Below are 23548 nucleotides of genomic sequence, written 5' to 3' on the forward strand. Positions count from 1 at the left end.
TTATTAACTAACGTTAACAAAGATTAACAAATACAATAACAAATGTGTTGCTCATGGTTAATTCATGTTAGTTACTACATTAACTAATGTTAACAAATGAAACTTATTGTAAAGTGTTACCAAAAAAACTATTTTTTGACAATATCCAGGTACCTCTCAATTAGAAAAATTATTCATAATAAAAATAAATCTTTTTTTCTTCCTTTCTTTTTAGTTCTAAAAAGGCAAACAAGTTCTTTTTGCTGGCAAACATCCTGTGAATGAAAGCTGTAAAAAAAAAAAAAAAAAAAGGATTTTGAGAACTGTGTGTGTGTGTGTGTGTGTGTGTGTGTGTGTATGTGTGTGTGTGTGTGTGTGTGTGTACCTATGTTTTCACTGGGACTTCTAATGTATTTGAGTAAGAGTGGTCAGGTTGGATTACTACAGTAATACCACTGGGCTTCCGCTCTGCAGAGGTCTTATGAATCTGTGCACACATTTCACATTTCCTCACCTCCAAAACACACACATACACACACTCTCTCACCCACGAGAAACCTCCATTTCATTTATGAGTTTTATCTGTGGAATTTATCTGCTCTGTAGAACCGGTAGGCCACACTCTCTAAACATTCCCCAGCAGTTTGACTTGTGACGCGGGACACGTTTTCTATATTACAAGGATAACATATCACAGCAAGAAATTTATAGGTTAAGTACTGTTACACACACCCCCCCCACACACACACACACACACAAAGTATGTATAAAGTTTTTAACCTTGATGTTTAGGTGGAACTTACAGTATATTACCATGAGTTCCTAATAATTTAATTTTTTATTGGATTAATTTTATTGGTTATAAAAAAAATTTCCATTTAAAATTTTAATAGTTTTTTCCCCATTATTATAAATGCTTTTCTACAAGCACCCTAACTGTTGAACTAACTTAGTTAACTAACTTAGTTTAACCTATTAGATGTTTGAGACCCATCTTAGAGAAGGTAGCTTGTTGAATACAACAAAAGGTATCAGAAAAATGTGTGTAAGCGAACCAGATCCATACAGGACAAAAATAAAATGCATTTTGGGATCTAAAAGTAGTAGAAGACTCTAAAAGGAGTCAAGTTATTTGAAGGTGTACAGATATAACAGCAAACATTAATAGTGCAGTTCATTTAAAAAAAAGTGTACTCACAGCGCTCAATGCGATCCTCTGGACTGGAAGAGGTTTCTCGGTCTGACAACAGGCCTGACACTGCGAAGATCTTCTTCCCTGCATCTTCCACGGCTTTGAGAGCACTAGGTGAGCTGGAGGGGATCTGAGCACCGCCGAAGTCGTACTCTTTCCCTTCTGCGTCCGAGTAGCGCAGGTGCGGGGAGGCCTCGGCCTCCAGGCAGCCCTTTAGCCGCTTGGCAGGGGTGAAGGCGGACTGGTATCCCCCTCCAGCTCCATCACGGTCCTCCGGAGGAGAAGCAAAGGGCCTGAAGGCCCCGACGCCGCTGTGGTTAAGCATACTTATTGGCGAGCAGTCCAGATTTGGCGGGGCAAACTGATGATGGAGGTGTAGGAGGGAAGGAGGGAAGTCTCTGTTAGGGAAGCCTGGCGGTACAGCACCCTGGCGGTGGTACATGGAGGCGAACGTATAGGAACCGTTGTTGAAGGGGAGGTGAACATCCTTCTCCACGGACACCGGCACACCGAACGGACGAGGCTGCTGGCAGGGGATGGAGGCATCGCGGCTGGCCTCCGCTGTCGATGCTAGCACCATTAGCGCTGGGGATGCTAACGGGTTGGGCAGGTAGGAGGAGCTCTCCATTTTGAAAGCCGCCCGGTGCAAGTCCATTTTGGAGACTGGGCTGGGGTTGGGCGGAGGGGGGGTTAGGGGCGAGAGCAGAGGGGTGTGGGGGAGGGGTGGAGAGAAGAGAGACGGGGTAAACGGTATGGGCAGAATGGTGCAAACTTTTGCGCTGTCGACACTCTGGCAGAATCGGGGTCACTCTCACTGGCGGCTCATCCTCGATGGTCCTCCACCTGAAGAAAGTTGAACAGAGGAGGAGTTAAACCACTTAAAAACACTCTGAAACTCTTGCCTACTTTTCCCTTTCTGAAATAGAAAGTTTCCCCCTACAGATCTGAGGTTCAGATCACATATAAGCCTCTTACTCCATCTCCCCGTCTGCGGAGCAGAACGGCGTCTGAGGCAGATAAGAGCCGCGCGCTCATCAGATAAGAGCGCGGCCCTGCTCATGTGAACACCCTGGTCCTCTGCCTCCAATGGGATTCTCATACTGATATCGTATCAGCCTGCCATCTGCACAGGATATTTGACTGAATGAATAAATTAGCCGCACTTCACCCCTTGACCCCAGCTGCAGCCAAACAGCCCGAGAAGAAGCCCTGGAGGATAAGATTCACTGATTGGCAAAAGTGTGAGTGGGTTTAATGAGAAGCATTTTAGCGAATCTGTGTCTATTTGTGCACGTGTGCGTCTGTCCATCATCGCCAATCTCTTGAGGGTGACCCGAAAGTGATCAATTACAAGTCAAATGGACATTTAACTTACATGAAATTTAGAAATGACTGCTTCCATTATTACAAATCAAAATTAACATAATTAGATTCCTTTATTTTTTATCATCAACCATCATTAAAAAGGGTCAAAAAGGGTAAAAAAATAAATAAATAAATAAAACAAAAGTGAAATATACTACTGTTCAAGCGTTTGGGGTTAGAAAGATTGTATTTAAAGAAATTAATACTTTTATCCAGGAAGGATGCATTAAATTGATCAAAATTGACAGTAAAGACATTTATAATGTCACAAAAGCTTTCTATTCATCAAAGAATCCTGGAAAAATGTATCATGTTTTCCACAGAAAAAGTTTTTAAAAAAAATATCATCAAAGGTAATGATAATATGAAATGTTTTAATCATGTGACACTGAAGACTGGAGTAATGGCTGCTAAAAATTCAGCTTTGCCATCGCAGGAATAAATTACATTTTAAAATATATTCAAATAGAAAACAGCTATTTTAAATAGTAATAATATTTTACAATATTACTGTTTTTACTGTATATTTGATCAAACAAATGCAGCCATAGTGAGCAAGAGACTTCTTTCAAAAACATTAAAAAATCTTACTGACCCCAAACTTTTATATTGCAACTTGTGAGATGTCACATGCTTGTACAGAAAACAGAATTTAATCCATGCATCTGGAGAACAGGTCCTCTTATTCAGAGTAATTCAAATAGATGGGCCTTTAGACTTGTGTCACGGCGAGGCCATTTCAAATGCCACACAGAATATCAGACTGCATCAAAGAAACTCCAGGGGAATTTATCGGGGCATTTTTACAGATATCAGCTGTCCAGAACACTCATTCGAATCAATTTTAAAACTCGATCTGCACACACACACTCTGCGGCCCAGTAAAAAGAGCTTTACATTATCACATACATGGCAGGGGAATGTGTGCAGTTTCCTGTCTGTAGAAAATGGGTTACACTACACCGCTTGATGCTGGCGAGAAGCCCAAGAATCGCATTACGTTCTGTCTTCTCACTCGGCCTAGCTGGGAAAATAGCACCTTGAAAATGTACCAATATCGAAAGCCTCCACTCTCACACTCATCAGGGCCTCGTCTCTGTATCGAATCTCTCCCCTCGGATAACCTCTAAAAAATGAGTGCGGGTGGGTGTTGATAGCAAGGTAATACAGTGATAAGTACCTGGATATTTCAATTTTATTATCATTACCATCAGCGCAGTCAGGCAGTGTGAAACTGACAATCCAATAAAAGGACACAGGATATCCCCCCAATGGCGCACGAGAGAGAGAGAGAGAGAGGGGGCATAACTAGGCTGAGTGTTGTACAGATGTGCTAATCATTTCTGTGGCTGCGGCCGGTCTGCCTGGTGCCCCAGCTACACACACGCACAAAAGCATGCACAAACTGAGAGCCCAGTGTCCCAGAGCAACCGAAGAGAGCAGTGAGTCAGCCTGACACACACTGACACGTCAAAGAGTGTGTATGAGCGAGAGAGAGGGGGGACCGCAATGTCCACCACAACTCTTGTCACGCTTCTGACCCTTCGTCTATCAATCACTGCAAGCAAAATCCAAGATTCAAGAAACCATCTTAAATGACCCAAAATAAGTGCTCAACATTGAAATTCATCTCTGTATCAGAAAAATTACTAGAAAATAGACTTGGTGTCGACATAAAATGACAACAAAAGAAACTAAATTTGTAAAAAATGTAAAAAAATATATATATATTTATTTAAATGTATTAATATTAATAAAAAATATTATTAAGTAGTAAATATGCATTTAAATTTCATTATGATACATTTGTCACAAGTTAAAAATTGAGATTGATTATCTGGAAAAAATAAATAAATCTGTCACTGAATTGTTACAGTGATCCAGCAAAAAAATCTAGCACTTTTCAAATTACATTGTTATGATATTGCAGTGTCAGTTGCAGTGATGAGCTGCGTGTTCTCCCTCAGAAAGTTAGTGATGTAAGGAAACAGAAAGGGTACAACAAAGACAAATAAGAAGTTGTCAACGACACATTTTCTGGGCGCAGCTCTGGGGAGCCGTGCAAATGAATCCAATTTCATCGTAAACAAACGACTGTCAAATTTGACTGCTGAGAGAAAATGCAAAAGTTTCGGCGGAGGGTGTCACTCAAACCGCAGCTCCAGCTCCTCTGCCTGTCTGTCAGTATATTTAGAGATTGTTGACAACCGTGAAAGTGCCACTCTTACATTTTATTACAGGACAGGGCAGACGCTGTCATTCAATACCCTCAGAAAACACACACATTCAAACCCACACATCTCTAACTGTCTGAGCTAGACACCATGTGACAAGACAAAAATGGCAACAGTTACAAGAATGCGGATGACAAACGGATTTCATGCTAATTGCTGCTCCAAATTAAGCCATGCCAACGATTTCTCATGCTTTTTTAACTTTCACTGAAATGCTTCCAGGGCTGTCAAAAAACATGATGTGGTGTGAAGGCTGTTATGTGTGCAGCTGCTAAAATGAAGAGCCCTCAAACGCCGTCGCAGGAAATGACACTACCGCATTTTAACTTCTTTGCTCTTGAAAACTTCCCAAATGCCTTTGTCTGAAGGGTCTTAGCAGCACTCCAACTCGTTACGTTTTTTAATCACCCTAGAGGGTAAACTTATGTCTTCTTCTTAAGCATCCACTCGAAATGGCTGCCGTCACCGACACAAACACGGCAATCCAGTCTCCCGTCCGCTTGTCAATCAGGGAAGCGGTGTTAAATATTTGCAGTGAGGAGGGTAAAAGGTGCCGTGCGTATCGCTCAGGCCGCACTTGCTCACTTAGTATTCCGCAAGGAAGCGCTTTTGGACCGGAGGACAGTCGATATTATTGAAAATACAGTCATTCACCATCGACTGGCCTGCAACTTAGGACCATGCAGATAATATATCCTGCTGAATTAGAATCAAAGCCCTTGCGATATGAAATCTTCCACAGAACAATTCAATAACGTGTAGCAGCTGCAGTATGAGACATAAAAAAAATGAACACCCGCATTCTGAAGACGTGAAAGTGAGATTTAATGACAGAGTGAGAACGCAGTGTAGGATAATGACACTTGGACATACAGCTAACTAAATCAATAATGATAGTACAAGCTGTGCCTCAACACTCCAGTTCACTATCAACAAATAAATTCCCCACAGTGTATGACACACAATAAAACCCAGCAATAAATAGTGGTAATCAATCACTGCTTTATTGGATCTCATCGGTTGCATAAGTATACCGAGGGCCTGCCTCTAAACTTTCACAACTTTTTTTTTTCTCCACCAGACAAAATTTGCACAATTTACTCTCGCTGTAAAAAAACGTGCCACTCAGCATGAGCTGTCAGAATAAGTGAGGATTTGCTTTTCAAATAAAGCTTTGCGGCGGGCACCAGGGAACATTGATTCATTGTGAACAAAATGATTTTCAAAGTTTCCTGTCCTGCCTGCCCTATTCATTTCAGGGGCTGATGGACTGTTTGTTTCATCCCACCCACCTGAGCCAACTAATTCCTCACTAAGCCCAGATTATTTGCAAGGTGTCTGGATCCTCTCTGCTCAGAGCCAGGCCCGGACTGCAAAGAAGCCAAGCCGACCCCATCACACCCACCCACCTCACCGCCCTTACAGCTGTCCACTGCTGCCCGCCACTGTGTACTGAGACACACAGAGAAAGAGAGAGAGACTTTACACGGTTTTGATTTTGCCTGGTTTGAGCACACTGTTTGCCAACCAGAGGCTCGTCAATAATAGATAACGAAGCACAATGCACGAGCAGTCTGCCACTAAACCGCCTGAACTTGCCAGCCTAACACAAGAATAATTTAACTAGCACGGTTGGTCACTTATTCCAGGTTCAGTTCCACAACATTTTCCACCGAGTAAGAAAACAGAATGAATTTCATGCTCATCCTTCTACAAATTTGTACATTAAAAAAAATGAATTTAATCACTGTAAGAATAAAACACAATAAGTAATGTACAGGGCATATATATATATATATATATATATATATACAGTCAAACCAAAGTTTATTCAGACATCTTGAACATTTCATTCATTAATATAATTAATTCACTATAGTTTAAAAAAAGGGTAATAAAATATGACAAGATCTCAGAGTTAAACTGTGTCAGATAAAAAAATGAATCTTACTTATGTCAGATAACACTTAAGGAAAACATGGTCAGGTCAAAGTGTCTGAATAATTTTTGGTTCCAAATTTTTATCAATTTTACTGGTAGTCCACTGTATGAAGAATTTTTGGGTATAATATGTCACAGTTTACTTTATTTTGCTATCCTCACTTACATAAATCAAATATAGTGTCCTGCACCCATTACTAAAAATATATCAGAAATATCAAAAATGTCTGAATAATATTTGGTTTGACTGTATATATATATATAGATATATATATATATATATATAAACTGGTGGGATGAACTGTGTTTCACTCCTACACTAATGTTCAGTGGGAAGATAACAAGCAACATTCGGACAAGCAGAAAGATACAGAACTCCTATTGATCCCAGGCAAATGCACTGGTAATGCCTTGTGAGAGAGGATGTAAAATTAACTTATTTTACAGTACTAAAACTCACATCTAAATAATGGACAGATAGGTAAATCAAAAAAGAACAAATTACAAAAATCTAGCATTGACTGTCCATGAATCTTCAGTTAGCTCAACATTTTGTCTCTAACAGAAATATCCATGACTTAATGCTTTTAGGTGCAGTTTTGTTTGTTTTTCATGAGTCTTACAATATATATATATATATATATATATATATATATATATATATATTAAGACCCCTTAATTGTAAAAATAGAAAATCTGTATACTGTCTGCACTTCAAAATAAAGAGTACGCGTGCAGCCAACGCCCCATTGGTTGTCACTGCAATGACTGAGGCTAAATAAATACAGTTCTTCATAAGGTCAATGCGCGTCAATTTATTATAATTAAATTAGCGTTGATATAGTAGTAAACTATTTAATTTAATAATTAAAAATGAATAATAGTTAAAATCTCATGATAAATGCTATAAAGCAGTTAAATATAAAAATCCCAAAAGATATAAATAACAACAATAGGACAATAATATTAGGCTACTCTTAATAAGAAAGAAACTATATAGAGTTATAGTAGACAGGCTAGTAAAGCGATCATCAGTGTTCAAAACCCTCCGAGTAGCAGCAGATTTTATTCAAAGGCATTGCTGCGGTTGGGGCGCTTTACCTAACAAACAAAGTATCTCACTCACCATAAAATTTCAAATGTTCCGCCTCGGCACTAAATAAAAAGGTACATGAATAGGCGTGTCTGCACGCTTCAAAACATAATAGAAAGGGGACATGGTGAAGTTAGGCAATCCAAGGACTACACCTGATTATTATCATCTTTATACAACCGTCCAAACACTTGTCACGCACGCGCATATTAAATATTTCTCGACAATTTCAAAAGAATCCTTTAAGGACCACGACCTTTCCTTGTGCTCAAACTGTGGTATTAGTTGTAGATTATTTTAATTACCATACCATGCCACCATCTGCATGACAAATGAGCTTTCGGTGAAGTGTTTATTAGCACGTGAAAACATAAACATGCACGAGGGCGGGTGGGTGTACGAGTTAACGGGGTTAATTCTAGTTTAATTCGTTGGGAAACAGCACGCTTGTCGATAACATGAAACAGACAAAAGGCCAATCAAGCCGATGCATTTGAGAAATGCGTGCTTCATCTGCTCTCTTTCAGTGCGCGGTGTCGGAGGGATTTTTCTTGTGAATGCAGACCAGATAGACTTTCCTCGTCATATATTATTGCAAGTTAGAGCCGCAGAACTTCCTCGCTGTCTGTGGGGAAGGATGCTCTCTTCTCCTCCTAGTTGTTAACAAGAATGAAAACGTTTAATTGCGCTTGCTCTTTTTTAATTCTACAAATCCAGAATAAAATAACTCTGGTCATTGATCCGGCTACTGGAATCGACATTAATTTTAGTTCACTTCTCACTTTGCACGGGGATCAATGAGAAGCAATAACAACTGACATCGGCGCTGAAAAGGACAGAACAGAAAACGCAGGGCTGAAAATCGAAACGCTGACGAATAAATCACCTGCTACTTTTCTTCTATCCTCTACTCGCATCTCATTGGGACTCGAACCGAACTCTTATGTCAAATTATTCGGGAGGGGAAAAAAACTTACACGTTTATGGGATTAAAAACTTTAAATCAGACTGAATTTATGGAATTGAGCTGTTTAAGTTTTAGATGCCGTGGTTTAATTTGTTTTATTAATAATTCTATTAAAACGAATAAAAAACATGCAAGTAAAATTTAGACCTTTTAAGAAATCGAAATGTTTATATAGATGTTTTGCATAACTCCCATGCATAACTAGAATCAATAAGAATTGTAAATTAATTAAATGAACAATAAAGATAATATAGTACATTCCACAAGGCTATCTCACTGTCAATACTCGTATTTATCATATCATCTAATTTAACACTCAAGCAAGTGTTAATATCAATTGCTCCAAATATCAATTAACACATTTATCTTACTTTGAGGACAATAATTTCATTTTGTAATGGCTATTTCCGAGATTCAAAAACATAAACTTGATACTACTATTTAAATATCTAAGTAGCCATCAAACACGGCCCAATGAAATGTTAAGTGTAATAATAAGGATTTATGACTAAAAATCTAAAATTAAATATCGAGCAAATTAAGCGTGTAATCGTGAAAAATGATTCAGCCTGTCTGAATGAAAGCGCGTGAATAAAGCGCGTTCCTGTCCTGTAGAACAATTTCAAAATAAAGATAAACAACGAATAAAAACATTTGGAAATGCTACAAATTGTTATTGTTGTAAAAATAAAATTAGAGTTATAAATAATCATTTGAGTCAATTAGGCTACAATATATTCACAGTTATAAAGTGTAAAATAGTTTCATGTTTACTGCAAAAGGCCGATAAATAAAATTAAACTCCCTCTTACAAATGAAAATTCAAAATTCACAAATGAAAGATGTTAAATTAATGAGGCTATTTACTTAATAGCGAATGTATTCTGTCAGCAAAAATGTAAATAATTGATGTGACTGTGAAGATGATGATATTAAAGGCTATTTAGATATGTAGATCTACTCTAACACAAAATGGAAATATTAAATAGATAAAAATAATCCTATACTATTATGCAAAAATGCTCCTTAATATTGCAGAATCAAAGATAAGTGCTTTATTTGTCTCTTTCTAATATTTATTTGTTGTTGCTGATGTTAAAAAAGACTAAACATAATGCGTTGTTAGAATTATTCAAATTACTGCAAAGTGTGAATAACAATAATAATAATAATAATAAATCTGAGTATAAGCAACACGGCAGTGTTTTTAAAACATTGTGAAGATTATAGGATACTCTAAAGATGCGAGAATAAGAGCTTTGCCTAGAATTTTCCTTGGAAATTCTATCAACAACTCATGTGCACAGCGGAAACACTCCCGTATGTGTTGTGTAAATTGTAATGACCCATAGTAAACAGGTGTTTCCTTACTGCACGGATTTGATCCACTTTCCTTTTTATAAGTGCTATCCAACTAATTGCTCCGAGCAGGCCTATAGTTTCCTTCTTTAACAACCACTATTGACAGTAATTTAAATCTAAACATTTCTTTATCAATTAACACACATGTGCGCGAAAACAGGCGAAAAATAACGAGTGGCCAACAGTCTATTGTGGCTTGAGAACAAAATATAAATTATCCGCAACACTGGTCTCGAGCGCATTAATTCCCGCTCTGATTACAGACTATAAATGGAGAGGACTATAAATGGAATTGTAAAATCTCCACTCACAGGAGCAGTTCTCACGTCCACTACCAGTCACAAATTAGTTGGGAGCGTAACTGAACTACCTAAGCAACTGGTTTTAAAGCCCGGTCTGCACTGATAACGTTTAGTTATTAAAGGTTGACCCACTAAACATCACACACACAAGCATGTTATACTCGTGGGTGGCCGCAGACACGCGCACATCATCACGGTTATCATTATAACAAGTTCCCTTTCAGTTCCATCAGCCAAAAACACCAGCATTTCAATGACTTTCCTAATTTCCCACGACTCTAGACAGCACTTGTGCCATTCTTAAATGTGAGTTTATGTTTACCGGCATCTTTGGTAGGTTACGCCTTGTTAAACAAGGTTGTTTAGGGCCATATGATTTATTTGATAATAATATGTAACAGTAATAGTGTTTTTCACATTCTCAGATAAATGCCTATGGCATTCCAGTCAGTTAACCAGAGGTCAAATGTACAATTTCAGCCAACTTTAACACCACGAACTGATGTTAAAGTTAAAGCAAAGTGTGCAGCTGAAATGTTTTAGGAGTTCAGTAACTCTTCCATGCGAAGGTGCTCCATAAAAAGTCACTAAAATAATTGCCACAATCAAGCCATTACGCGCGAGCGAAACATGGTATCTGATAGGAGATCTATTGATATGTGATAATAAAGTTGCGCATCATCACCTTAACTCAATTTCCACACAACAAAAACCAAACAACAACAATAACAAATGCTATACTATACTGTAGCAAGAGACAGCCACGTTAGGGTGCGTTAAATCTGACTCGAGGTCAGATAAAACTAAATTTCTTCACAGAAACATTAGACGCCAAGACATTCAGAGCACTTACGTTGTTTAAAAAAATCCCTTGGAAGGTTTAGCTGTCCTTTTATCCCCACAACCGAAACTTTTCGAAACAGGCGAGCGAAGATCAACGCGAAGCATGAGAAGCAAAGTAGACTCGCACCTCGAGGAAAGAACGTTCGCCGCGCGTGAGACACAGTTCCCGGGTCGTGTCGTGTGTTGAGAGTTGTATCAGTTGCATGTATCGCTGAGAACGAGTCTTCGTTCAGTGGCAAAGTAGAGACGATAGGCAGAGATTTGCTCAGAGGTGGAAACCAAGTGTTGGAGGTGCAGTGCTGCCGCTCAGCGCCAGGTTCGCTCATTGACTGACATTCATTCTCTCCTCCTCGCGCGCTGAGGACCCTGACCCCCCTTCTCCACGCTCCCGTGGGGGATCTCATGGGCTGTTTTGTGAGCACGGAATGAATTATCGTCTCTCTTCACTATTTAGAAGACCTGGGAAATGAAGTCCACAGCAAAACAAAAGATGTTTCAACAAAGCGCGAGGTCTTTACAGAAATAGGTAAGTGTGAGGCGTCCCATCGCGCGCACTGGCTTGCTCGCGAGTTTATCTTTAGCTATTTTAAGTCGCATATGAGTGTTTTTACGTGTTGTAAAACGTAATTCCAGTCTACTTGTTGCTTATTTTTTTGCACATACCTGCTACTTAAGTTGAATAAGTGCCACGAATGCGTTTTAAACTCATTTGTCAATCTGCAAAAAAACAAAAACGGAAAACATGCTTTTTATTCATTCGTGGGTTTTTTATGTTAAACAAAATGTAAAACGAACATATATAAGCCATGATATAATGTCAACAGCTTTACTTTAACTAAATTACAGTTTATGGGTAAACACGTTCAAACAGTAAGACTCCACGCGGAAATCCACCTGCTGGACGGAGCTGGAATTACACATTGCTTCAGCCTCAAACAGAGAGCTTATATGAAGCGCAAGTTTACAAATGTCAGTACATAAATGTAATGTGGTATTTCATTGAATTCTTTCTTCTAATAGAAGTCCGTACAACAGGTTTGTTGTGTGTGTTCAAAGGCCAGAGCAATGGGAGAAACTGCAATGTTGGGGTGATGGGAGGGCAGTAGCCATACATATGTGCATTACTGCATTACATTAGCACTCTGTTGTATTGCTAATGACCTCCGTTAAAGCATCAGTGAAACAGAGGAGGAAAAAGCCCATCCATGTCCAAGGTCCCTTTCCATTCAAAATCAAATTTCAGGCCTCAGTCTCTTAACATGTCTCTAAATGGACTGGTGTGGATTGGTGAAGTGCTTTGATGACAGCTCTTTTTACCAGGCTTAAGCACAAATCCTCTCCTCCATTTCCAGAGCCCCCTGATTCGATTGAAATTATTTTACATTCTCTCCAGACTGTATCAAATAACAAAACATATTACTATGACTTGATTGAATCCATTACAAGCAAAGCTGGGACATTTATAAATCTACACTTCAGTCGATATAAAAGTTGAGGTAGCCAGAGAGCTTCATCCGAGTGTAAATGATCTGCTTTCTCTTTATGATAGAGAGACATCCTACTTTTATATTTCAATTTGAATACAGAAAATGTTTGAGCATAACAGTTAAATCATGTTGAAAGTGTGTTCTTTTAAAAATATTCTTAATGTTTGGCCTGATAACTGCTCTTTTTATTCCTTTCAGGTCTCATTTGTCATTCTTGCCATGTCTATGTGAACGCAGAAGAGGAGTAAAAATCATCACCACTCAAAGGGAAGTTGAACATCACACATTCATTTATGTTGAGTGATTCTGACTTGTCAGATGTCCCTTTAATGCAGAGCACAGTGATAATTAAGGGACCTGTGTTGAGGCAGGATGGCCACTGCATAACAGAGACATCTCTTCAACACACCAGTCAGATCTTAATTATTACCTTTACAACTGTGGTTGCAGTGAAACGTGTACCGGAGGACCTATAGCGAGATGTCCCGCACAATGGAGCCTCAGCACAGATCCCTCATTAGCATATGTCAGCCATGTGCTTCAGATGGCTATTCATTTCTGTCACTTAGCACTTGGAAGTGCTCATGCTAAGAGCTGGTAAATTAAATGCTGTATTCCTGCACTATAACCTAAGATTACACCGTTGTCACTGAGCCTGTCTCTGCTAGTAGATTACTTTTTAAAAATAAATTCATTAAAAAAAAGACAGGACAAAAAAAAAAAAGAATGTAATGAACAAGTGAAATGGTGCTGCTGTTGCTGTAAAAATGATTGACAGTTACAATATGAATGAAAACCAATCAGAACTAGGTGATCACCTGATGTTACACCCAGTCTGATTACAAAATTAAAGTGATAGTTCAGGCAAAAAATGAAAATTTTGTCATTTACTCACCCTAATGTCATTCCAAACCTGTATGACTTTCTTTCTTCTGTGGAACACAAAAGATATTTTCAAGAACATTGAGGTTTTTTTTTTTACTTTCATTGTTTGAACAAAAAAAATCTTTAGCTATTTATTTTTATTTTGGGTGAACTATCCCTTTAAACACTTTTCAGTAGACACGGGTATGGACAGGATTTATAAATGAGATGGAATGATCCCTGTATCCATCGTAGAGCCTGAAAAGAAAAACAAGAGAATAAGAGACAAAGATAGAAATGGCAGATAAGTATGTCACAGTGAGATTCCTGCAAAAAAAAAAAACCAATCATTAAATTCCTCTTTCTCTCTTTTTCTCAACCGTTTCCTGTACTCTAGGTGTCACGAAGACGATTCACCCCAGCACTGAAGCTGATCCGGGCCGCTTGCTTCTTTTTTTTTTTTCCTAACCGGAATTACACAAGGCCTCTCTTCTTATCTAAATCCGAACCCGAGGACACCCATCACTCTCAATGGATCTATTGCGACGTCTCTATACACACATGCACAAATATACACAAAAGAACAGAGAGAGTGAAAGACAGAGAGGGAGAGCGAGCGCGTAAGCATTCATACTGTAGACAGTGCTACATGATCAAAGGCGACGGGGAGAGAAGGGGAAACGAGAGCTCTAAAAATGGTTCTGCAGCTGATTCTGTGAGTCCTGGCAGTCACTCTCTCCAAATACACGCTAGCACACACACACATGCGTGCTCGGCGCTTTCATATTTAACTAAAGGCAGGGCCCGGCGTGTGTCACACTCCAACAGGGGGACATGACTTTCGCTCGTTTGAGGAGCGGAGGCTTTGTTTCCTCCTGGTGGTGTGCATGAGTACCTGGGGGGGGTGAGAGATTGTTTCTCTTCTCTCTTAACAGGAAACAGCATCAGGAATGAAGGGAAAGTGAGACAACGCAAGCAGGGGAACCGGATTGCCATCCGGTTTCTCAGAGAATCCACTCCAGAATATGGTGCTATAACTTCCCTACATAAAATCAATGATTTGTTTAATTTAGACAGAGCTCGTAAATGTGCTAATTTCAGAGACAGCCTACAAATCTAGAGGGCCTTGTTATCCCATTTGCTGCTCCATTAGTTGGGAAATGATACAGCCCAGCGTTGTTAAGAAACTGAACATTCGGTCTTGCCATTCAAAAAAGGAAATATGTGACGTTGCTGTAATTGTTATTGAAAAAACAAACTGACATCATATTTACAATTTATGTCAGATGATTAAAAAAATCACAGCAAGTTCAATTATTTCCATACAGGCCTGACTGAGACTTTTACTGTTTTCCTGATTTTCGGAGTTGTTTTTTTCTTCAGTTTGTACCATCTTAAATTTTTTCAACAATTTATGGTAAAAGGTTCATTAAAAAAATTAAAAGGTAAACTTTGTTTGACTAAGATAAAAGTGATTATAACATTATTTTATTTTTTGTTAAATTATAACATTATATTATATATTATTTATTACATTTTATTATATAATTGTATATAAAACTATTATATAAATATATACCAGAGACATGAATATATTTTTAATTATATAATATATACACACACACACACACACACACACATATATATATATATTATATATATGTGTCATTGACGAATTAAAAGTGTATAAAAAAAACTAAAAAAAAAACTAATGGAGATATAATTCATTTTTAAGTTTTATTAAGTGTTAACAATGAGATTATGTGGTTTTTATGATCAATTAACACTGCTTTTGTCATTTTGTCCAAGACAAAATGTGTCACCAAAGAAGTCATTCGGTTTAACCAAAATTTCGGTTTTACCGAATGACACTTTTGGTTATACCGAACGGCGATATTTTCAAATAATCCTAACAGGCTGATATCTAGATAGCTAGCAAAAGGACACTCAAACATATTATATTTAGTACAAGTTTTTAAAATATTACAACATTTTCCATGTTTTATAGCGGTTGTACCGAATGACCTGATGTTTTGGGACGTGCGTATGAGCAAGTGAAAACATGAATTTTTCAAATAGTTAAAAGAGAGTTAGTAGAGTTAGTTGCTTCACAACCATGTGGTCCTTTGCAGGTGTCTGAATGATGTCACATCCTGTCACATGATATTGAACGCATGACTTCCCTTTTTATTGGTTATTCCGAATTAAATCAATGAAATTTTTTCCAGACATTCTTTCTCATAATTTTAATATCATTTTGCACTATGTTGATATATGATGTTATAAAATCATGCCAGAATAAAAAATATATATATTTATTTTATTTTAAGATATTTTAATCACAAATGAAATGGCTGTATTGGCCTTTGGACGGTTAAACCGAATGACCTTTTGACACTTCAAAATCTTTAAAATACCTTTATATGTAGCAAAATATAACTAAAACCTTTTGGATTCAATAAAAGAGATCTAGTTGTACTACTTTATATACTTTGGATGTCACATCTTTGTTTTTATTATTAAGGCCTTTGGACAAAAAAATGACCCGTCACGTCATTGACCCATAATATAATATAATATAATATAATATAATATAATATAATATAATATAATATAATATAATATAATATAATATAATATAATATAATATAATATAATATAATATAATATAATGAAAGGGTCTGAAGGGATCCAGTGAGTCTATTCATAGCCTGAGTTATAATTTTTAGCACTTCATGTTCCTGGACTGGTAACAATATTTTATCAGGGTGCTATCTCTCTCTCTCTCTCTCTCTCTCTCTCTCTCTCTCACACACACACACACACACACACACACACACACTCCAGCTCTATTCTCAGTGCCAGGCATCAACACTCATCTGTCTGACTGGGACTCAGCAATTAGGGGCCACACAAGCAAATGCCACTCATGACCTGAAGCGCAAAGCCACTGACAAACAAGCAGAGACAAATCAAGGGGTGATTTAAAAGCATAGTGCTAAAATCTCAATATTTGGCCATTCAGATTTAGCAGCTTGCCCAGACAGGGCCATAAATTCACCCTTCCATAAATAATTAATATGACAGTGCGATGTAAATCTGAGTCAAGCCTGTTGGTTAAGGAATGAAGTTTACTGTCATTATCATCATTCAGTGCAGTTGCCTAAAATCTAAATACAATTATTTAATGTGATAATCTAATGATAAACACAAATAATTACAAACGCATTATACATGCACTATAATTCAACCCAAACTCACATACTCCAAAAACAAAAACAGGGCTTTATCTGATGAGACGCATCTTTGGTTTGCCGTCACTTTGCATTTAGATTATCAACTGCCACTTTAGATGGTCTTTTATGGTGCCGCCCCAGCGCCAACAGCCCAAGTATGCCGGACCGCACCTCCTCGCAGTATTCTGGGATATACTCTCAGCGCCCATAGAAAGACATTTAAATCAACTCTGGCATGGGACATGCTGTCTGGATCTTAGCTCTTCTGCAGACTGTGCACAGTAAATCAAGTGAGGCTAATATGAATCAAATCAAGACAATATATTACACTAATTGCCTTATCAGATGGCCGTCTCGAATGCTTTAAGGTCTCTTGCAAAGGGTGTCGAGGCTGTATTTATACACAGGGCTGTCCTTGAATAACTCGAGTGAAACAATTTCTATAAACAGTCTGCTAGAATAAGTCACATAAAAGTGGCGGGTGCATCGTCGAAGAGTGGAATTCCAGCCCTCTTATATCTCTTTTAACCACATCCAAGAGTGAAATAAGGGGCTTTGTGTTTGTCTGCGTTCAACGTATATGTCGCATCGGGCTCCAGTGGTTTCCTCGAGGATTATAAGTGTGCCCTGAGCGAGTGAGATTGGTCAAATGCACACCGAGCTGCCACCTCTGACTGTGAGCATGATTCAATGTGATGTCCACTTTGTGTCCCTTTATTTGCCTCTGAAAGGAAAAGCTTGTCTTTTATGTCTGCCAAGCAGCCCTTTCCAACCCCTGCACAGCTAATCATACATCCTGTCAACACGACTGTGTTTTACACTAAACCCTGTTGTTGTTTAGAAAGCCCGGATCTGTTTATGGTGCAGAAATGATGCAGCCTTATGGTAAAATCAATAGAGTTGCATGGGTTATAAATATATGAATCAAAACGACAGTCGAGGGGGAGTAATTATACAAATAAAACATTGTGTTCTCGGCAGGAAACACGCTAGGACATAATTGATTAGCATTCTGAAGGTGATAACGAGACATTTTGCGTTTTGCTCTGTTGTATAGCGCACGTGTCTGCGTGTGTGGATTTTAACTGTCTTGACATGTCCTTGTGGAGTGATCTCAACCGTGATGGTAATAACAATAATTATCTTCTAAGTGTGGAAAGTCAAAGACATGAATATTCTCATACAGCGTTAAGTTCAGCAGACAAGTGCTTTCACATGATTTCATCAGGACAAATTAACAGTAATTGCACATTGAATTGTTCCAGAAATATCAGATGCTGTTGCTTTCTTAGTTTGATGTTCAAAGAAAGGTTTTTTTTATTCGGTGGCACCGTATAATTTGTTGTTCGTGGCCACGAGGAAATCGCATTGAAAAAAAAAAACATCCAGAAATATTAGTAGATCAAAAAGCAAGTCCACATAAACAAACTAAAACTCAAAAGCAACCAAGGAACTTTATAGCTCCATTTGGAAAAAAGGCAAAAGCTGGCCGAATCTGCTATCACTTTTGATTAATTTTTTAGTTACTCTTTCACAGGCATTAGATATTTGAAAAATTGTTATTAATAAGGACATGATTTCTAGAGATTAACCCCTCGTTCCTTTATCCCTGATCCAGAGACCTTTGGAAAATTGATCCTGTTAGATTGATGGATGTCCTGTTTAAGGGTTTGTCCTTGTGCTAGTGTTTTTGCTGTAATCCTGGGGGCTCGTTTGTTTAATGATGCAATTGTATCTCATTTTATCACTTCTGTGTAATGTCACATTGAACAAACCTCAAGTTATTTAAATTTGGGTTTAATTAGACCTAAAGAAAACCTTCAAACATTTTAAGTTACTTTAAACATTTAACCATTTTTGTTTGTCAGTTGTTTTACATTAATTGTATAGACCCAAATATAATGATATCTATAAAATTATAAAACATTTAAATGAGTAACAGTAAACTTTAAAAACTCTATGCCATCTAGATGATATGGTCAGTATGTTGAATATAGACAGTAGCTACAGTATGTTTCCAATAAAATCAGAATATCACAAAAAATTGCAAATAAAGCAACAATTCCTTCACCATTTGACCGGGTGAACAATTGTCACTTTCGAAATTTGCACAAGGTTGTAGCCATTTTATAGAATGTATGAAATTGTTTGTCGTTTAGAGCGCAAACAAAACGATTGGACAAATTTCATGTTTGCCAGCAACTCCTTATGTCTTCGAACAATACCACGTCTGACAAATCAGTTCATTAACAGTCCAAACAAACAAATGCAAAATCCCAAAAGTTGCATTAAAATATGTGGGCGAACACCCGGCTAATGAATGTCAGCGCAGCGGTCATGTTGACCATTGTGTAAACAAAACCTGGACTGATGACCATCACAGTAATACAGCCATTTAGCACAGGATGAATGGTCGAAATGGGCTTCATTATGGAGCTGCGTCATGGGGTCCTGTTATCAGGCACTGCACCATGGGTCCAACTGCCTGAGATAGAGACAACGCCGTAGACAGAGCCTTGATGTTGACACACAACATATTAGTCCCCCTGGAAAAACAGGGGGCTTTGTCCCAAATTTCCATTTCCTCTCTCACCATTTAACTGGCCTCATCAAACAAGGGCAGATGGAGCTGGACACTATGAATGAGGGAGCATCTGAGGGAAAAAGACAGAGAAGAGAAGGGATATTTATTGTTCATGTATTTTCAAAGAGGGCATCTACAGCACTAGATGTGTAAACATAGCTTGACCCCTAGAAAGTAGGAAGTAGTCGTGCTAAAGAGGATCTCCGGGTAAGAAATGGCCAAACAGGGCAGAGTCATTGAGCTTCATTAACACTGACATACACCTTTCTTCCATGTTATTAATGCCCCTTATTAAAGCATAAAATTGCATATTAACTATTGATTACCTATTACCATTCTTCAATAATCAATTGTAACTGCTTCAACCACATTCTAGTCCATCTTTATTTTAATCCGGTTTAAACTGCTCTTTCGTCCAATTTTTCCATTCAAGCCGAGAGCAAATTCTGTATTTATCGTTCCATTATGTTTAAATAAAGGGGATGATCAGCACACGTCAAAGACAGGCAATGCTAAAACAATTATCTTTATAAAATGGTAACCTTTTGACCTATGACCTTTAAAATGGGGCAGAACAATTGCAGGGAGCTTTCGGTCTGTTTTGTGAAAGATTAAAGAGAGACGATCCGTTGCACCTGCCAGTGCAGCGTGTCATGACAGGTCCATCTTGACTGATGCCAAACTCCCTTTGTAATCAACGTTAGTGTATCAAACAGGACTGGATACGTTCAGGTCCAAGTATTCTGCCATTTTAGATCTGTAAGAAAAAGAACAGAACTGCAGTGTAACAACAATGTGAATGTGAAATGAATCGCTTGCCAATTAGAGCCGAGTTTTGGGCTTCCCTGTCGTGTGGGGGTCGTGTTAAAAAGAAGCCTGTGATCTGGGTAGATCTCTGGAGCAGCAGCGGTGGGCTTCCAATACCATCCTACACCCCCTGAGTTCACAGGACACGTATCACCTGCGCTCAGCATCTCGGCTCCATTACAGGCCTGCCGCAGCTTCGGTGCCATTCTGCGCATCTGCTCCCAGTGGTTCCGGCGTCTGCAGTCAAAAGCCCATAATGAGCTTCTCTCACTCCAGCTGTCCCACTGATAGCCTTAAACCAGCTGCATGCTGGGAGCTGCAGGGATGGGCTGTCAGTAGGCCGATGGGCTTGCCCCTTGACCCCTAGCTCAGCCGAACTTCAGCGTCCTGACTGATGACGCAGAGATTAGCGCTCCCCAGAGACACACCGCCACACGTCTGGCCACACGCTTTGCTATTGCGACATCGATTCATGGGATTTCGTTTTTTTCCGCACATAGGTTACAGACCGGTTTTTGTGTAACCTTTGAACTTTAGCTGTGGAACAGCAAGTCTGTTATCCAAGTGCTTGATTGGAGCAGCCATCACTGAAGTGTGATTAGAACTCCACCAAACAAACATGGCGGCCTTCATTGAATTCCTGTCAAGTCCATGAAAACCAGAGGTGACAGATGTAATTTGTTTGTCCCGATGGTTTAATTTAGGCTGATACCTTTAAGCTAGAGCCGCAGTGTGTGAAATGGCAGAAGGAAATGGGTAGGGGGACAGTGGAAAATCGAGAGAGAGAGAGTTCCTGTCCACTTGTCTCCTTGGCTTCTTAGTATATACGCCTTACAGAAGGCCAGCTGCATCAGCCAAAGAACTTCCACATTTACCTTCTGAAAACAATCCATTAAAACTGTGCCGGGCTACCGGCCCTGCCACTCCACGAGGAGCACGAGAGGGAATGGAGCGACAGCGTGAGATAGGGACACAGTGTATTAACCAGGAGTGAAGGCATCATGTGAGTAACACAGTCGGGAAGGGAGAGAGAACGAGAGGTAGGAAGAACGATGGAGAGGATGTGGGAGAGAGAGAGAGGGAGAAAGGGATTGGAGAGAGTGAGTGAGGACACTGGCGGACAGCTACAAGATGGAGTAGCAGCATGCGGGAGATAAGCTGTCGAGGCGGAGACAGTGTGTGACAGTCCTCGAAGCGGCAAGCAGGCGAGAGTGTGACAGGGAATACAGAGAGCTGCATTATTGTTTAAATCATTGATTGCTTCCCTCCTCCTCAGCCTGTGACGTGTGTGACACCAGAGAGAGGGCTGAAAAAACAGGGTGCAAAACCTCCTCCTCCTCTTCCCCTTTGTTCTTCCTCATTTCCACTGGATGCACCGTATACCTGCCGTCTTTGTCCTAACCATCAGCTGGGGTTTGTCTTCTTCAAGACTGTGTTTGTCTTTTTTGCCGCTGTTTCTTTTCTTTCACCACTTCATTGGTGTGTTTGGATTGCATTTAATTAAGCAGCAGAGTGGAGGAGAATTCTGGGGGGGGGATATATATAAAAGTTATAAAACATTACAAAAACATTAACATTTTTTTGCTATTTTTAAAGCGACAGTTCACACAAAAATAAAAAATGTTGTACTTTATGTTGTTCCAAACCTGTATGTCTTCTGCTGAACTCAAAATGTTAATACAGCTTGTGCGCAATATACCAGGTAGCAATGTCTGATACGGAAAGAAATAATTTTTTCGGTCTCAGTGAAAACGAAATTGGTCTGAATGATTCATTCATGAATCAGACTAATCTGGTTCTTGAGATTAATTTAACTTAAACTGAGATTAACAGGCCACTAGATGGGAAGGTCATCAGTGCATAAGTTAAATTTCTTTTTGCGCTTATCTTTATTATCTTTATTATATTAGGTTTTTAAAAGGACATGAGTGTAAGTAAATGATGACAGAATATTCATCATGTAACTTAGTCCAGGCTAAGTCATCCACATTACTTAAAGGGTTAGTGCACCCAAAAATGAAATTTCTGTCATTAAGTACTCACCCTCAACCCGTAAGACATTCGTTCATCTTCAGAACACAAATTAAAATATTTTTGATGAAATTCAAGGGTTTCTGAACCACACATAGGCAGCAACGTCATTGCACCTTTCAAGGCCCAGTAAGTTATTATTGACGCAGTAAACACAGTGCAGCGATTCCAGGTTCTACGTCAGAATGCTGACTCATTATTAGCCGGCTACTGTATCAGCATCACACACGTGCATCGTGCTGCTCACGTGTACAGCATCGGCCAAAACTGAGTTGGCGTTCTGACGTAGAACGCTATGTCAACTGCGTAGGAGACTGACAGGGAAGAAAATAAATTATTGAACAAAGTCATTATTTTTGTTTAGTTTTTTGCGCACAAAAAGTTTTCTTGTCGCTTCATAACATTAAGGTTGAACCACTGCAGTCACATGGACTATTTTAACGATGTCTTTACTACCTTTCTGGGCCTTGACAATGATAATAACGTTGCAGTCTATCGGAGGTCAGAAAGCTCTCAGATTTCATCAAAAATATCTTAATTTGTGTTCCGGAGATGAATGAAGGTCTTACGGGGTGTGGAACGACATGAGGGTGAGTAATTAATGACAGAAATTTCATTTTTGGGTGAACTAACTCTTTAAGGAACAATTATTGTGAAAACTAAAATATTCCCATGCATGTTTTCTATTATTTATTTTAATGCTCAGAAAATTGAGCTAAACTAACACTGCAAAAAAATGCAAACAAATGCTAATAACATCATAAGGATGTTCCATCACCATTCAAACAAACTATAGTTTAATGAAAACAATGTTAGATGTCATTAGCAATGTATCTTGAGCACCAAATCAGCATCTTAAAAGGATTTCTGAAGGATCATGTGACACTGAAGACTGGAGTAATGATGCTGAAAATACAGATTTGCATCACAGGAATAAATTGCATTTTAAAATATAATAAAATCGAAACTTAAATTTATGTTAAATTTTAAATTTTAATAATAGTTCACAATATTACTGTTTTATTTTTGATCAAATAAATGCAGCCTTGGTGAGCAGATGGGGAAAAATCAATGCAAACTCAAAATGAATCATGATTTTTGTGTGAAAACACTTGCACACAGATTTTACAAATATGTGTGAATATGGTGAACGTGACCCATCAAGTTCAAACCGTACACTGAAAGACGTCTCTTTTCCTCTCATCTTGCTCTCCTTTCTCTCCAAGTGCAGGCAGTGGAGCAGTGGAGGTGTTGGGCAGAA

General features: G+C 38.7%; 1 protein-coding gene and 1 long non-coding RNA gene across 9 annotated transcripts in view; one reads left to right on the forward strand and one right to left on the reverse strand.

The window, feature by feature from the left end:
- The window catches only part of rnf220a (ring finger protein 220a), a 130612-nt gene extending 119026 nt beyond the window's left edge, over positions 1-11586 (reverse strand). For 2 of the 8 annotated variants that reach the window (XM_051861356.1, XM_051861327.1), the window contains exons 1-2: positions 11289-11487; positions 1178-2014 (exon numbers count right to left, since the gene is read on the reverse strand). In XM_051861356.1, coding sequence (XP_051717316.1) covers positions 1178-1826 — 649 coding nt within the window. In that variant the 5' untranslated portion in view covers positions 1827-2014; positions 11289-11487. Of the gene's footprint in view, positions 1-1177; positions 2015-11288 lie in introns of all 8 variants that reach the window. The other 6 variants (XM_051861316.1, XM_051861338.1, XM_051861305.1 and 3 more) reach the window with 6 other exon arrangements.
- A 35-nt stretch (positions 11587-11621) lies between these two features.
- LOC127495019 (uncharacterized) lies at positions 11622-15063 on the forward strand. Its single transcript, XR_007925039.1, has 3 exons — positions 11622-11804; positions 12964-13362; positions 14027-15063. It is a non-coding gene; the product is annotated as an uncharacterized LOC127495019 (long non-coding RNA).
- Positions 15064-23548: the final 8485 nt, after the last annotated feature.

The sequence above is a fragment of the Ctenopharyngodon idella genome, chromosome 2, assembly GCF_019924925.1.
Source record: "Ctenopharyngodon idella isolate HZGC_01 chromosome 2, HZGC01, whole genome shotgun sequence".
Taxonomy (NCBI): Eukaryota; Metazoa; Chordata; class Actinopteri; order Cypriniformes; family Xenocyprididae; genus Ctenopharyngodon; species Ctenopharyngodon idella.